Source organism: Dermacentor albipictus, chromosome 9 (assembly GCF_038994185.2).
Source record: "Dermacentor albipictus isolate Rhodes 1998 colony chromosome 9, USDA_Dalb.pri_finalv2, whole genome shotgun sequence".
In the NCBI taxonomy this organism is placed as follows: Eukaryota; Metazoa; Arthropoda; class Arachnida; order Ixodida; family Ixodidae; genus Dermacentor; species Dermacentor albipictus.
The window spans coordinates 38,690,446-38,706,519 of NC_091829.1; the positions used below are offsets into that span (position 1 = coordinate 38,690,446).

Sequence of the window (16,074 nt, forward strand, 5' to 3'; positions counted from 1 at the left end):
ATGTAATTGCGTTTCTTTCGTGTTGAAATGTGATGAAATTACCTTTCGTTGACTATAGTTCACCATTTTTAATGGCGAGATGTTATATCATAGGAGCCGGTATAGCATAACAATAATGGCAGAACCCATCCTGTCTCACACAAAGGTTGTTGAGGCTTTTTATGCAGCTGAAATTGTAGCTTACAGGAACACGTGCGTAAAGCGAAGTGCACCAAAGTACTGAGCTTGAATATGATGAACTGTTACAAAATACTGATTTAGTAAAGCACTTGCGAAGTCTTCAGTAGGTGTTCTCACACTTTTTGGACTACCAAAATGTATGAGAACTCCCTTCGTACAGCTTTCCTATCCTTGATGTTAGTTTGCTGAGATTTGCATACAACCGAGAATTTTTTTTTATTCTTGAGAGTAATGCATGACGTTTATGATGTGCCTACATGTGATGTGTATCTGTCCGACATCTACCCTGTCTCCACTTTTCTGATTAGGCTTGTTTTAATCGTGTGGCGATGAAATGTGTGTGTATAGGAATGATAATTGAGTGGCTGGACGCTCGGAACAGTTTTCAGGGTACTTGCGGCCCACATCCTACTGGAATGTGTTGTAAGGGCCCTTTCCACTTGCGGTGAATGGCTCCCTTTGCGAGCTGGTGGGGCCCCATTTATTTCCATGGTCCCCAGTGCCTTAGGACAACACAATCTCACTGTAAGTTTTGATACTCTTTTTATTTGTTTTGTGTAGTTTCCAAAACATGTGCATTTACACTCATTCATTTTGCAGTTCACTCACTTGTGCTGTGTGCATCATTCACCTATGTGATTCCATCTTTAGTACTTTACGGCATTACATTTTCTGTATGATACACCGACTAGGTGTATTAGAAGTTTCCCTGCGTGCGGTAATCTAGTTCTTACCAGGGAGTTTTGTATACATCAAGCAGACATTGCAAATAAAATCCCGATGCACCGCATGCCGATTCCACATGGAAGCTCTGCTTGAATGCGGTAAAGTCGTCTGGACATTGAGGTCTAAAGTACGCAAGACTTAGCAGCTACACATGCATTGTTATCTTTAGCAAATTTCATTGAAGTATGCTGCAGAATACACTGCCACCTGCATTGCTTGTTCCGCTGAAGATGCACTGTGGAATATATTTTTCAGTGAAGTTATTAAGTATTGAAATGTTCTTTGTCACTGCAAAGTAGTGGGGAATAATTTTGGTGCTAGTATGTATGCGGGTTCTTTGTACGCAGGCACTAGACAGTTCTAGTGCTCATTGTTATCATGCAACCGAGTGTCTATAAACCAAATTGCGAGGTTTAATCTTTTAAAGCAGCACACAGAGAAACCATAGCGATGGGCTTTGGGTTAATTTCAACGGCTTCGGGTTCTGTAGTGTCAACCTACACTCCGTTTCACATATAGCAGAATGCTGCAGAGGCTAGAGCAACTTTTCACACTTCTTGCATTTGTGACCAAATAAGTGCGTGTCACATGACAGCAAGAAATAGGAAAGTGCCGCATGAAAATAAACGGAGTGACATGTTTGCACGGTGGCTAGCTTCCACAGCACACTGTCTGCATTCGTGATCAAAACGTAAGCATAAAGCAAACAAGCAATACTTCTCTACGTTAGTTTTAATAAATAAAGAAGTCAGTCTGTTAAAGGTGCCTCATATCGAAAACTGACTTCACTACGAAATGCACGGAGTGATCCATTTCTTACTTCATACTTGATCCATACTTGCGTGGCTGCAGCAGCATTGCCTACTAAATATGAAACAGAGTATAAGTTGTGCAAAAACATTTCTGCATTCTGCCTCCATAGGAAAGTGGCCGAGAGTCGAACCTGTGACCTTGTGCTTAGCAGCATAATGCCATGGCCGCTGAGTCAACCTGCCTATTTTACTCTTTCGTGTCCAACATCTTGTCTCACCTGATGACATGGCATCGAGCAGTTGCAGCGGTCAAGTAGACAGGACAAAGTGAGGAAAGCTTATTTTGTCTTGTTATTATTTTATTGCTCTTCCGGGTTTTTTTTCGTTTTTTTTTGCAATCAAGTAGTAGGCAATAGATAAACATTGATAGAAGCGTCTTTGTGGCACAATCTCCTATTAGGCATGAATCTGTAAAGAAGAATGCATACCTCTCAGGGAAAATTACTCAAACAATGCGATAAACCATTTAACTAACGACATTTTTATGCTTTGTCGAAATTTCCTGTTTGTTTTGTTTCTTAGTGAAGGAATGGGCTTCTCAACAATTGAATATTAAGAGGAAGCTTTAGCTCGGGCCTAACTCCGATGCGGCTTATTCAAATATATGTGAAACACAAACTTTTCTGAGAACCCCTGAACTGATTTTAATAAAATTTGTTGCATTTGAGAGAGAAACTTTAATTCCAGTGACTGTTGGAAATGGAATTTTGACATAGCTCCTGAATTTTTTCAAAAGAATTTTCAAAAATCCGAAAAAGATAGGTGCACGAAGTTTATTAATTAATAACTTTGCATCAAGAACAGATATCGCAGTACTGTAAATGGCGTCCATTAGATCATTTGAAGCAGACAAATTGGATGTCAAGTTATATCTTGCGTGAATTTGTTACGTTGTTTACAAGGGTTCTGTATTTCCATATTACTAAATTTTTTCAGGCTTGCGTAACATATAAATTTTGTTAGCTTTAGATGTACTATCAGGTGCAATTCATAGAATTGTGATAACGTTTTTCATTGCTAAGTTACAGAGCTTTAAACTTGATAGTTTCAGTTTGACAATTTTTATTTTTAACAAAAAAATTAACAATCTAAATAAAAAATTCGAAACAATTAGTAACTAGATTTTAAGTTTTTCTTTTAAATGCAACAAACCTCGTCAAATTTCGTGCTGTGGTTGCTGAGAAAAACGAATTCTTTTTCTACATGTATTCAGATGGGAGCACCCAAGTTAAAGCTTCCTCTTAAGAAGCTCTGCGAATTATACAACCATACAAAAGTGCTCATTAAGCAAGCGTCTCGTATTGTTGTCACACATGCACGTTCAAGTTTTTCTATTGCAATTGGCTTCCTTCAGCGAGATTTCGCACAGAGGAGCCAGTTGCGATAAAAAAGATTTGCTCCTAATCGCCTTCGGTTTGTGCAAAAGCTCGCTGAAGGGAGCCAAACATAAAAAAAGTTCTGTGCCAATTGGGCTTGATTGCACTTGAATGTGCCCACATGACACTGTTATTATATGTCATAATAAAATATAGGCGAGGGAAAGTGGCGCCGTAACTGAGGGAAAGTGGTGACGTAACTGAACAAGACGCTACTCCAAACAGTATGTGTGAACAGTTTGGTGTGAGCAGTGCTTTTTGGCATGCAAATTGAGCTAATGTAAGCTAATTGTAAGCTAAGGCAGTCACAAGAACTTGGACAATGCACTGATCGAGATGGCATGCATTGGGGCCCACTTGTGAGCAGTACATGTATGAGGGAAAACTTAGAAAGGTTTGAAGCAATGATTATGCATGAAGTGTAGATTCAAACCAGATATGCGAGTATTATGAAAATAGCTTTCTCCTTTTATATTTATTCTTGCAGAATGCAGATTTGTGCAGCTTAAATGTTGAGCCCCCTATCTATCAAATGTAAATTTAGGTTTTACTTTTCATATTTATCATGTAGAAGGTGCATGTCATGGGTAGATAGTTGAGATATTGTGTCTTACAGCTTTCTTGAGGGCTTGATCAATGTCACTGATGAGGTCATCACAGTTTTCAATCCCTACGGAGAGCCTGATGAGGTTATCGGTAATGCCGAGTGCCTTCCTTTGGTCCTCAGGTACTGATGCATGAGTCATGATCACTCTGGAAAAAAAAAAGAAAGAAAGAAATGAAAGTCCTGTTTTTAAGAAGGAAGTACCTGGCATGTAGCCAAGAAAGCCTATCTGAAATGCCAGTTTTTTGCTTTTTCTTTAAAGGGAGTCTAATGAGAAAAAGGCCAGTATTAGTAAGTGGTACCCTGCTACTGTACCAAAAACACCACCGTGAGAAGAAACTTGGCAAGTCATAAAAGGCACAAAAAGTAAAGGTGGATGGCACTGCTGCCTTGAAGTTCCTGCACCAGCTTCCTGTGACATCACGAATTTCGACAGCATTTGCTTGGGTTTAGTTAATTGTTTACTGTTAAAAATGGACTACATTGTCTTCTGAAGGAGCCAGAGATGGTATAATGGCAAGTTTCAAGGGCGTTTCAAAATTAAAAAATTAAATTGTGGGGTTTTACATGCCAAAACCACTTTCTGATTATGAGGAACGCCGTAGTGGGGGACTCCGGAAATTTCGACCACCTGGGGTTCTTTAACGTGCACCTAAATCTAAGTACACGGGTGTTTTCGCACTTCGGCCCCATCGAAATGAGGCCGCCGTGGTCGGGATTCGATCCCGCGACCTCGTGCTCAGCAGCCTAGCACCATAGCCACTGAGCAACCACGGCGGGTAAGGGCTTTTGACTCAGCCAATGCTGCCCAAATAGGATAAGCTACATTGAAATCTGTGGGATCACAGTGACGCAGGGGTGCAGAGGTTCTAACACAAACTTGGTAAAAAACAAAAAAAAAAACATTTTCATTTTCTATTCTACTACTCAAACCTGTCATCACGAAGTTAATGAAAGTAAAGTCTTGAAAGAATACTTTGTCAGTCTAAACTTGCTTAGCGTTTCTCATTAGTCTCCCTTTGAGCTGTGTAAATTTCAGAATTGCTTGTGACACATATCGCAATTCTGCACTACTTCATCTGAACTGCTCAATAATTTTGACGTCTCCATTTATCAGAAGATGTGAAACTAGCCCCACTCATGAAGCAAAAATTCCTAAAAATATGGTGCAATAGGTCTGGCCGTGCTTAAAGTAGCCTTTTGTAACTTAAATATTGCAATGAGCGTCTTGATACTTGTGTCTAGTAGCTATTGAAGATATCATCAATAAAATGTATGTGGAATGTTCATTCAACGTGTTCACTTATGCACATTGTTGATGAGACACAGCAAACATGCTTTTACTGTTAGGCCAACATGCATTTCAGTTATGTCACTTTTCACCTGCATGAGCAACATTGTGTATTCTGAACTGTTGGGATTGGCCTGTTTAGTTCTGATAGAATAGTTAGATTTTGAACATACTGCAACCATGATCAATGACATATTTATATCATGCAAAACCCCTTAACTGGAGTGTTTGAGGTATCAAAACAAAATAATGTTTTGCAATCATTGCTAGCCAATTTTAAAACTGGTGATATAGTGAGAATACATAGAGAAGGGACGTAGGGTGCTATCCACTGAAAAAAAAAAGTTAACTTAGATGCATTTTCTCCTTTCCCAGAAATAAGTAACAGCAGATTATGCAATCAATACTACATCGGGTAATCTGAACATACATCATCATCATCATCAGCCTGGTTACGCCCACTGCAGGGCAAAGGCCTCTCCCATATTTCTCCAACAACCCCGGTCATGTACTAATTGTGGCCATGCCGTCCCTGCAAACTTCTTAATCTCACCCGCCCACCTAACTTTCTGCCGCCCCCTGCTACGCTTCCCTTCCCTTGGAATCCAGTCCGTAACCCTTAATGACCATCGGTTATCTTCCCTCCTCATTACATGTCCTGCCCATGCCCATTTCTTTTTCTTGATTTCAACTAAGATGTCATTAACTCGCGTTTGTTCCCTCACCCAATCTGCTCTTTTCTTATCCCTTAACGTTACACCTATCATTCTTCTTTCCATAGCTTGTTGCGTCGTCCTCAATTTAAGTAGAACCCTTTTCGTAAGCCTCCAGATTTCTGCCCCGTAGGTGAGTACTGGTAAGACACAGCTGTTATACAGGTTTCTCCTGAGGGATAATGGCAACCTGCTATTCATGATCTCAGAGTGCCTGCCAAACGCACCCCAGCCCATTCTTATTCTCATTATTTCTGTCTCATGATCCGGATTCGCAGTCACTACCTGCCCTAAGTAGATGTATTCCCTTACGACTTCCAGTGCCTCGCTGCCTATTGTAAATTGCTGTTCTCTTCCGAGGCTGTTAAACATTACTTTAGTTTTCTGCAGATTAATTTTTAGACCAGATTAATTTTAGACCAATTTTTAGCAGTGCAGCGGTGGCGTAGAGGTAGAACACCCGCCTCGTGTGCAAGAGGTCTGTGGTTCGAATCCCGGTGCCGGCAATTTTCCACCGGATTAAAAAAAAAAAATCCGCGTGTTGGTAAAATTGCATAAACAGGCCTGGAGTGTGTCCTGATCCCGGTGACCAGAACCGGTAACGCACTCCCTCACCAGAGCAGGATTGGCCACAACCTCCTATATGAACAACACAATTGTGAACATACAAAGAGGAGTTTTTTCCTGTTAGTGTCTCTAGTGTGTGCATATGTTTTGTGCCAAATCCTCTAGGGCATCAAAGCACCAATTTGCTGAACTGCAAAGTTTTGCTATTCTATATGCCACTTGTAAACAGTTGCAATTTTTTTCCATATTGTTAGTCATAAAAACTATTACTGCTACAAAAACAAATAAATCAAAATTTGTCATGTAAGGTATACTCACGGCAGTTCAGCGAGACTTTCAATGGAGCCAAGACTTTCAGCCAAGGTGATTATCTTGAGATTCTTGAGGAAGAGCGTGGATTCTTTGAGGCCACCCTTGAGCATGAAGGTCACCATGCCGCTGAACCCGGAGCACTGGCGTTTGGCTACCTCATGCTGCGGGTGACTGGGCAGGCCTGCATGTTTTAGCCATTTGTGTGTAAATGAAAGAGTGCTTATCTGTGCTGTCTTTGTCTTTTGAGAAAAACTCGCAGGGCCGCATGTTACACTTGAGTGACAATAATGTGGTAGCATGATGGTGTCCTATCATTTCATTATGATCCGTTGACATCCACATGAACTTCCTTTCCCTTCTGTGGTCTGCCAAGAACAACTACAGTTAAATCTCGATATAACAAACTTCAATATTATGAAATTCCCAATATAACGAAGCACTTAACTTTTCGTAACCTCTTGTCCACATTATTATAACTAAGTGTGTTTATATGCAATTTCAATATAACTAAATTTCACTGCCGCTGTAAAGGAATGCCGAGACAATAAATCGAAACTTCCACAGATGTAGATGGTCAGTTAAATTATAAGCGGCAGCTTGCAAACGCACCTCTCAAATCGCACGCCGCGCGACAAGAGCGACCACCGAAGTGGAGCTACATGATATTCTGCATAATGTACAAGTGCGATAAGATCCTATCGTGCTCTGCACTCTGTTTGCTTTAAGTGCGAGTGAAAGTGCAGGCTTAAACAAGAAAGATCGCTTCACGAGTGCCACCTTCCTGCACGAGCAAAGGGAAACAAGGGGAGGGGAGCGAGGTCGTGGCAACATTATCAAGGGCGTGCGAGGGAAAGGAGTGGGGGATAAGTTGGCGGGCGTCTCAGCCATGGCTGCATGCGGCTGTAAGCGCAGCTGAGTACATATGCAGCCGCGCACCCTGCTTTAGAGGTAATCTGCCGCGTATGCAAAGAGTGGGCGTGCCAAGACGGCATGGCATAATGTGAACAGTCCTCCAGCGCGTTTAGTATTAGAGGTTGCATAATCTCGAGTTTCAGTAACCCGTTGGTGCGAGAAGCAGATGACACATTCGCTCCCAGCTGCCGGTGCTTTTCATGATACTGTCGTGCCAATGCGGGCGACGCTATCAGCCGCCGTGGTGGAGTGCACGCAAAAGCGTGGCTGGCTTCGCTTAATCCGTACCGCCCATGTGAATGATTACCTTATGATCTACTTCACCTACATACGTATACTCTCTACCTTATGAGCTATTACATATGCTCCAATGTTAGTAATTCACCAGCAACACAACAGCCCAATGCCTCTGCGGTATTGTGACGCCTGCGAGGACATACCTTCAGACAAACATATCAGATGCATGGGCAGTGGACGGTTTGCTTTAAAAGGAAGAGTGTTTAGCATAGGATATGCTAATGCAGCTGATCATTGTCATGCAAAGAAAAAGACTGATCTATGAAAACAAGTTTTGATATCCCTGCATTTCGTTGACGTATCTGCTGATGCTCACCTGGGTGGATGACCTTCTCTACAAGAGGGTGGGCTTCCAAAAACTTTGCCACCCTGAGGCCATTCTCCATGTGCTTCTCCATGCGAACGTGTAGGGTTTTCAGGCCACGGTTGACGAGGAAGCAATCGAAAGGCGATGGCACAGCGCCAGCAGCTGCATAGCACGTGTGCAAGTGACTTGCTTATTGAACTTGGTTAGAGATCACAGGCTTAGGAGACACGTGAAAGAATTAACGCTCTGTGCCTTCTGCACATTTCTTCCCGACACTGAGAAAACACTATGGTCATTGGCCATTCCTTGTGCTCCCTAGTATGTCAGTGTGACTGACCTCTAGGAGATCATGTTCTTACTCTCAAGTTTCGCTAATTCTTATCTTGGCCGTTAATACATAAAACAGACAGCTGAGGAAAGTTGCTTCGTGCATTATGAATGTATTAATATCTCAATATAAGCTGCTGTTTTACTCTGCCAACATACTTTGCATAGAGGGCAGGTCTGAACACCCCAGCTAGCACTTCAGATATCTGTTGATGAAACTGTGGATTTGACAAACCTTGCACATTAGGTCAAAGTCTTTGAGAGGCAAGTAAGTAAGTAAGTAAGTCAGCCACATTGTCATTGTAATATACTCACCGTTTTGGAAGTATCGTAGTCGTTCATTAATCTCCTTGTCATTTGTGCAGATGGCACCCATGACCACATCCGAGTGCCCTGCAGATTTAATAGCAAGCGTTAGCTACTGCTTGGCAATATGGTATATCTACCAAGCACTATCATGTGGTGAAGCAAACTCACAGTTGATTGCAAGTGATTATAAGTGTGTTATAATTATTTAATAATATTGAAGCATTCTTACTCATTTCAGGTGAGCAATCACAGTAGACATTAATCTGCGTGGCTTTAGCTCTTAATAGCTCGTGCGATACCAGCGTGATGTTCAAGATTGAACTACTGAAATTCAAATATATCGGTTCGTAATCATGCAATATTCATTTAAGATGCTGTCTTCATTTGTTTGACAGAAGCTGGCTTACTAGGTACTAACAGAAAATGAAGTAAAAATATTTTCTTTTAGAATTTTGCCCACGAACTGTAGCATGTCAGTGTTACATCATGAATTCCAAGCTATCTTTGCACACTTGGGCAGTTTCTCAGTGGAGAAACCTTTCTAAACAGCATTCAACTTTGGGTTTATTTGTAAAGGACTGTAACCCTTGCCTATCAATAAAATTCTAAGTAGTCCTGATCGGATTCTGACCAAATCTGGCAGCTTGTTCAAATCTTTCACTCTCGCCACATGCATTAGGACTGGTGTTCTAGGTGTTCCAGGAATCAAATTTGCAAGTCTAGATTAACTTCGTATTCCTCTTTCATGTCTGTTTAACTTGCAAGCCAGCGAGTGGATTAAAAATAGCATAAAAATGCTTGTTACTCGTGCGAGCCGAGATCTTGATCTTGATGACAGTTCTTGTGAAATGGGCACTTACCGTTCATGTATTTAGTGAGAGAATGGACGGAAACATCTGCTCCAAGCAGAAGAGGCTTCTGCAAGCAAAGAGTTGTGCGCAAGCGAAGTTTTAGTTTTGCTCGGTTCCAACAGAGAGGTCACCAATTAAACCTCAAGACTTGACGCGAGTGTAAAACGCACCTGGAAATAGGAAGACATGAAGGTGTTGTCAACAGCGACAATGGCCTTGCACTTTCTTCGGACAATCTCGCAGGCCCCCTTGATGTCGACAACTTTCATGGTCGGGTTGCTTGGCGTTTCCAGCCATACAAGCTTAGAAGAAGGAGTGAACAAAATAAGTGAGAAAGAAAAAAGTTAAGCGAGTCATTTTGTTATTAGACTGAGTCAGCTTATCGGCCCACAGTGTTTGCACTGAATACCGAAATAACAAATTTATTGTTCTAAGCCTTTTGAGTAAACATAACAGCTCTCTCAACACTTTTTGTTCATGCGTTAATTAAAACAAAGAACATTAAAAAATGTTTCTTTTTGTTTTAAAAAGATGTGCTGAACAGACTGATATGCAATTCAGAACACTTGGGAATGTAATTTTCAGCCTTTAGACTTCATCCAATTTTCATTAATTAAAGCATGTATAGTTGCAGACAGCTCAATACAGGGTGCCCAAATTCATTCAGATTTCACCATATTGTCAAATTCGCCATCCTTTCAACACTGATTGGCTTATAGAAAGGGTGGCTACCCGTCTTTTCTGATGACTGAAAATGTAATAAACTGGTGAAATTGGAAGGGGCCCAGAATAACTCTCCTAGCCTGAGAAAATTGTTTAGAGCAACTTTTACTAGCATTAAAATGTTTGAAAAGTTATTCCCCATCCCCTCATTTTTTGCATCTGTATCAAACCTTGCAAACACAGAAAACTACGTGCCTCAATGTCATTTCGTTACTTACAAACACAATACCTACTTTTGTGTTGGGCTTTAGTGCAGCCTCGAATTTCTTTAGATCTGTGGCATCGACAAACGTCACTTCGAACCCTCGAGGTACCAGCAAGTTCCTGAACAACCTGTTTGTACCTGAAAATGTCACACATTACTCTCATTGAAACAGCTATTTTAATGAAACAGTGTTTGTGGACCTGCAAAACAGCTAGTGGGTGGCGACGTTCCTCACCTCCATATAGGTCGTCAAAGCTGACCATGTGATCACCGGGATTCAAGAGGTGCGTCAGGTTGTGTGTGGCTGCCAGGCCTGAAGCGTATGTGAGAGCTGGTGAGAATAAGGAAAGAAAAATACATGTGAGTCAACATTTGCAGTTTGCACAACATGCAAAAGCTGGAATTATGTATGTGGTGTGATGTCATCAAGTCCGAATCACTTGTTGCTACCTCTACTGAGTATCGCAATTATATTCAATAGAAATAAAGAAGAAGGGTACAGTTCAAGATGGCCACGATCTACTGATTGTTCAAATGTCTTGGCAAATAATCAGTAGAAAACTGCAAAGTTAATTGGTGGTGTTTTCCAATCCGAAGCTGGCACCTTGGCAGGGACGATTTCACAGTGGAAAGATGTTTGATTTCAACCATGTGATGTTCAAAAGAAACACTAAGTACTAAATAAAATTAGATTGGTTGATTAGTTTTTCAGAACTGTCTACTTTTATTTAGGAGAAGAGGGTCAATTTCTTAGCGAATAAGATCAAGACCAATCTTCTGTGGCCCTATTTGCATCAATGTGAAATCAAGGGTTCTGCAGTACTAATGTGGCATATTTTAGCTGCATTCAAGCAAGAAAAGTTCTGAAATATTGTCAGTATGAGTTGGAATGAGCTTACTTCAGGGTGCAGTGGAATTGTTTCTCATTGATAATTAAGTTGCATTGAGTAGACGCTGTCAAATGCTATGACATGTACGAATGCCGAATTTGCACTGCTAATCTAATTTTGTTCTTGCGGCCTTTCTTACTAAGTTCCCGCTCATTGATAAGGTCAGTTAATTTGTAAAAACGAGATGTATTATATCAATCTATATCGCCATTTGTTTTTAGTGTTCCTTCACGTGTATGAATAAATTGTAAACACACTGGTGCTCTGCCCTCATTGAAATGCAGTTGTGCCGTGGCCAGGAATGCATATATCTGAACCATTGGGGACGCGGGGGGGGGGGGGAGGGGGGGTGGTACAATACCAAAGTGGTTTTGCATGATAGTACATTACAGAAACTGCAGCTATGTTGGCTGAAAGTTTTGAAGTTTGATGATTTGAAAGGGCATGCATAGAAAAAACATGGGGGACCAAGACAGACAAAAAGGATGACACAAATGTCTGTTGCATTAAGCTTGAGCTTTGTGGTCATAAAAAAGTGACATTGGTATTAAAGCACAGTAAAGCGGCTCAATTGCATTTAAGTGAGAAACAAATGTATAGGAGTACCATCTTAGATGTTTCTGTCACTTGGCTAGCAGGAATTAACATATCAGCATAGCTGGAACTCTAAATATGTAGAGAGGGAGAGAAAAGAGAATCCTTAAGCTTGTTGAGAGTTTCGCGACAACGCATAGCAAAGATTAGCACCATGGTCATTTTGTCAGCGAACCAGATACCTGTGTCTCGTCTGGCGATTTGTTATGCTATCTTGCATGTACCACTTGTACATACTTGAGAAACCATTCGATCATTGTCACAACCTATCCTTCGAGCTTATCTTTGAGAGGCGTCTGAAGACTGCGACCTGTGTGCTATCGTCCAAGCGCTCAGCTGAGGCTTGTCGGAAGAGCTCTGGAGATGGATGTCGGAGAGCAGTCCACCCGTAGCTTCAGCCATACAGCCAGAGCTTTTGCAAATGATATCTGAATATGTCATTGAAGTATCAGCCGGGTGGACGGATATCGGTTGCTCCATCCGTATCGCCACCTTATTTGTGGCGGCACTGGATGAGCAACTCGCTTGCAGCGGCGACTTTTTGAACGTGGGCTAGTTATCATCATCGGATAACAGCGGCAACACTTCTTGACAAGAATTTGCCCTTGTCGCGGCCTTTCCCAGAAGCCCGGCTGCGAACGGAATTGCTACACAGTCTCGTTGCTTGCTTCACTGCCACATAAATACTATGTGGGCATATCGCACTACCTTTCCCTTCTTTGAATCTGATATTCTTGAGAGGGATATGCCTGCGTCTCTTACTTCGCTCACTGTGGCTTCGGCTTTCCATACCTCTGAGAGTGGCCTATCACAAATTTTTGTGAGGTTAACTTTAAGCGATATCAGCAGTAATTGAGCAAGGAATGTTTCAGGCTGGAGCCGGAATTTCGACAAGGGAGCTTGCCTTCGTCAAGGACACTCCCCTCACCGACAAGCCCCCTTTGCCGAAGCATTGAATCTAGAACGACAGAAAGCTGAGCTAGTTGGTAAGGATTCATTATGCGAAATAGAAGTGAGGCGTGCAGACAGGACACAAGAGTAGAGAAGTAGACAACACGAACGCCACCGTTCGTGTTGTCTACTTCTCTACTCTTGTGTCCTGTCTGCACGCCTCACTTCTATTTTGCACCTTGAATCTAGCCTGAGACGCCCCTCGTCCTACATAAACCTGTTTCGCAAATGTTTCAGTTTGCAGGCGACGCGTTCCTGCTGTTCACTTTCGAAAGATGCTATGTGTGAGAATGTTCTGCTTAATTTCATTCGTACGTGATGTGTCGCTTCCGATGCGGCACGCCGCTGCAAGCATGGTCACAAACATGGGCATCGCTTCTCGTGTCTGCGGTGTTACGCTAATCTGCCGCGCGTACTGCACGAATCGCAGACGTACCGTACTTTGCGTGCTCCAGGGCAGCGATGCACTCTTCCAGGCACTGGCGGGTCGGGTTGCCGGACCTCGAGTACTCGAATTGCTGCAACGCACAGGATAAAGCAAGAGGCCACACTTAGCTTTTTACAGAACTTTAACCTACTGCTGAACGGCATTGCGAAGTTCCCAATCAGTTGCTGTTGGCTTTCGTAGACCGATTTCACTACGTCCAGCGCGCATGTGCGGCGGTCTTGCTGGCGCCATGATGACACTATATAGCCCTCGCCGATTTCCCTAGGCTAGAAAATAACATTGGGGACAATACCCAGGAGAATGCCATGGTGAATTATTCCATACAAGTTGGGGGGGAAGTGTCGGTGTGCGTCGGCTCAACCCACTCAATTATAGAACCTTACCTTTTGATCTCGAGGCCTAAGCGGATTTGTCACCGTACAAACATATATTAACATTACCCTCCAGCCCGCTAAGAACTGCTTCTACCGGCGTGCTTTGGAGTAGCAGTGGCGTAGGAAAACTCGTGAAATGGGTCTCTCGGTCTCAAATAGGGAAATCAACGTTTATGGAAGCATCTATAAACGTTGGACTAGTTGGCACACGTTCTCGAAGGATCCCTTCATCGGGCCCCGCCGGAAATATCTATTATACACTATGAATTGAAAAGCGCCGCGTACAGGCAGATTTCCACGGCCATAATATTTAGGAAATGTGTTTAGTATAGTACCCGATGTAGAAGCAAATGCAATGTCGAGGAGGCGAGCTGCCATCCACGCGCCTTCTTTCTCTCGCTGCATCCGCCAGATCCCGCAAGCGACATCGGAGCCGAGGACCAACGTGACCCGCATTTTCCTGAATTTTTCTTTAAAAATAATATAAAACCACTTTCTGATTATGAGGCACGCCGTAGTGGAGAACTCCGGAAATTTCGACCACCTGGGGTTCTTTATCGTGCACCTAAATCTAAGTACACGGGTGTCCTCGCATTTCGCTCCCGTCTAAATGCGGCCACCATGACCGGGATTCGATCCCGCGACCTCGTGCTCAGCAGCCCAACACCATAGCCACTGAGCAACCACAGCGGGTGTCTGAATTTGTCGGTTACTAAAGCTCTGTTCGCGATATAATATTGGCGCCTTAGACGCTCTCGAGCGCTAATCACTTTAGCTTGGCTAAATATTTTCCTCTAGTGTCCCTTCAACTGGAGCTAGCACGCACGCATGCACGCTCGCAATTCTCTGGCTACTGAATCGCGGATCAGCGAGCGATATTCAAATGTCGCAAATATTTTTGTTGTGTATGGTCCCTCACAAGAGTGATGCCATGTAATTCCGTTGCGCAATGCCTATTGTAATGCCTATTACATATTTTCTCCGTGTTTTGAGTTTTCTGATGCTTTATATATATAAAGCAAAAAATTCAGACATTACCAGCACAAGAAATCTACATACAGATTCGGCTGAACGAGTAATCACTAATTACTTTGTGGCACATGTTGCAGTTTACGAATTGTAGCCTGCGAGTTTGCAAGACATTTCCGGTTCATACTTGATGAAATGAGCGCTGCGAAGACGCGGACGAAAGAACACATGTACGACAGACAAGGCGCCTTGTCTGTCGTACATGTGTTCTTTCGTCCGCGTCTTCGCAGCGCTCATTTCATCAAGTATGCATAACCAACTCACCCACATCAAGTTTCCGGTTCAGTTGAATTTCCAGGATGACATCTGTTTTCAGATATTTTCCAAAGTGTGGGACAAAATGCATGGGCATTCCAATTACTTTGGGCTTCAAAGCCTAAAAGAGCTTTCTTTAAAAAACCTAGGTGGGACAACAGTGCATTTTTTTACAGCGAGTTTGATGGCGCATATCTGGTGTCCTTCTGGAAATTCATACGCTTTTCAAGCTCACCGGCTGCAATTTTTAAATTGCAATATGTGCCGTAAAGTAATTATTCAAGTGAATTAGTAATAATTTTTTTTTACTTATTTGAATCTTATTTTTGGTTTGTCGTGGTGGTAAGGCCCGTCTCGCAGAATAACCCAGCTCAATGACTATAGAATTGCGTACCACAGGCGGTTTCTAAAAATTCTACAAAACTTTAAAATGATGAACAGCCCATAGATGACAGTTGTTGCTGTGTGCTAAGGTATACTGTGCGTCTAAATTTGCTATTTTTCAGTGCACGTGCCTTATACAGAGCGAGCACAGAGACGAGTTTTGCCACTATCCCACAAAGGCACGTGTTACATGCCGAGTTAGAATGGTAGGTTTGCACAGAATCGCGAGTTTATAGTTACGCCATCGTTATCGCTGCCATTAAGAAGCTTGCCCTTGCCTCGGAAGAAGAAAAAAAAAAACTGGACCCGTTCCTCAAGCTCGTTCCACGAACGAAAACTCTGTTTAAAAAAAAATCACTAAAGGAAAAGAATATGTTAATTGAAGCAAGGTCAACAGGAATACTTATTACCTGCCGCGAGGGGCGCGGTCCTCGCTGAATTCGGCGAAATCTAGATAAGTGGACGGTTATGTAATTACGACCCAAAACAACCCCAGGCGATCGCATGGCTGGGATGGTAGAAGCGAGAGAACCGATCGTCCCAAGTGAGGAAGTAAAGCCTGTTGTGCCGGGCGTAATATATGGCTAGCTTTGCCTAAAGGTTGCTCCGCCACGTTCCCTTTAGGCCTATTTCGAGC

The 16,074-nt window shown here is 42.6% G+C and overlaps 1 protein-coding gene across 1 annotated transcript in view; it reads right to left on the reverse strand.

Annotated features, from left to right (window-relative positions):
- Nucleotides 1-1,990: 1,990 nt before the first annotated feature.
- Cth (Cystathionine gamma-lyase) overlaps nucleotides 1,991-16,074 on the reverse strand; it is a 34,318-nt gene continuing 20,234 nt past the window's right edge. The window contains exons 2-11 of the mRNA XM_065449924.2: nucleotides 13,384-13,465; nucleotides 10,748-10,843; nucleotides 10,541-10,650; nucleotides 9,755-9,886; nucleotides 9,594-9,651; nucleotides 8,740-8,817; nucleotides 8,107-8,259; nucleotides 6,588-6,762; nucleotides 3,709-3,847; nucleotides 1,991-2,126 (exon numbers count right to left, since the gene is read on the reverse strand). Coding sequence (XP_065305996.1) covers nucleotides 2,115-2,126; nucleotides 3,709-3,847; nucleotides 6,588-6,762; nucleotides 8,107-8,259; nucleotides 8,740-8,817; nucleotides 9,594-9,651; nucleotides 9,755-9,886; nucleotides 10,541-10,650; nucleotides 10,748-10,843; nucleotides 13,384-13,465 — 1,035 coding nt within the window. The 3' untranslated portion in view covers nucleotides 1,991-2,114. The remainder of the gene's footprint in view (nucleotides 2,127-3,708; nucleotides 3,848-6,587; nucleotides 6,763-8,106; nucleotides 8,260-8,739; nucleotides 8,818-9,593; nucleotides 9,652-9,754; nucleotides 9,887-10,540; nucleotides 10,651-10,747; nucleotides 10,844-13,383; nucleotides 13,466-16,074) is intronic.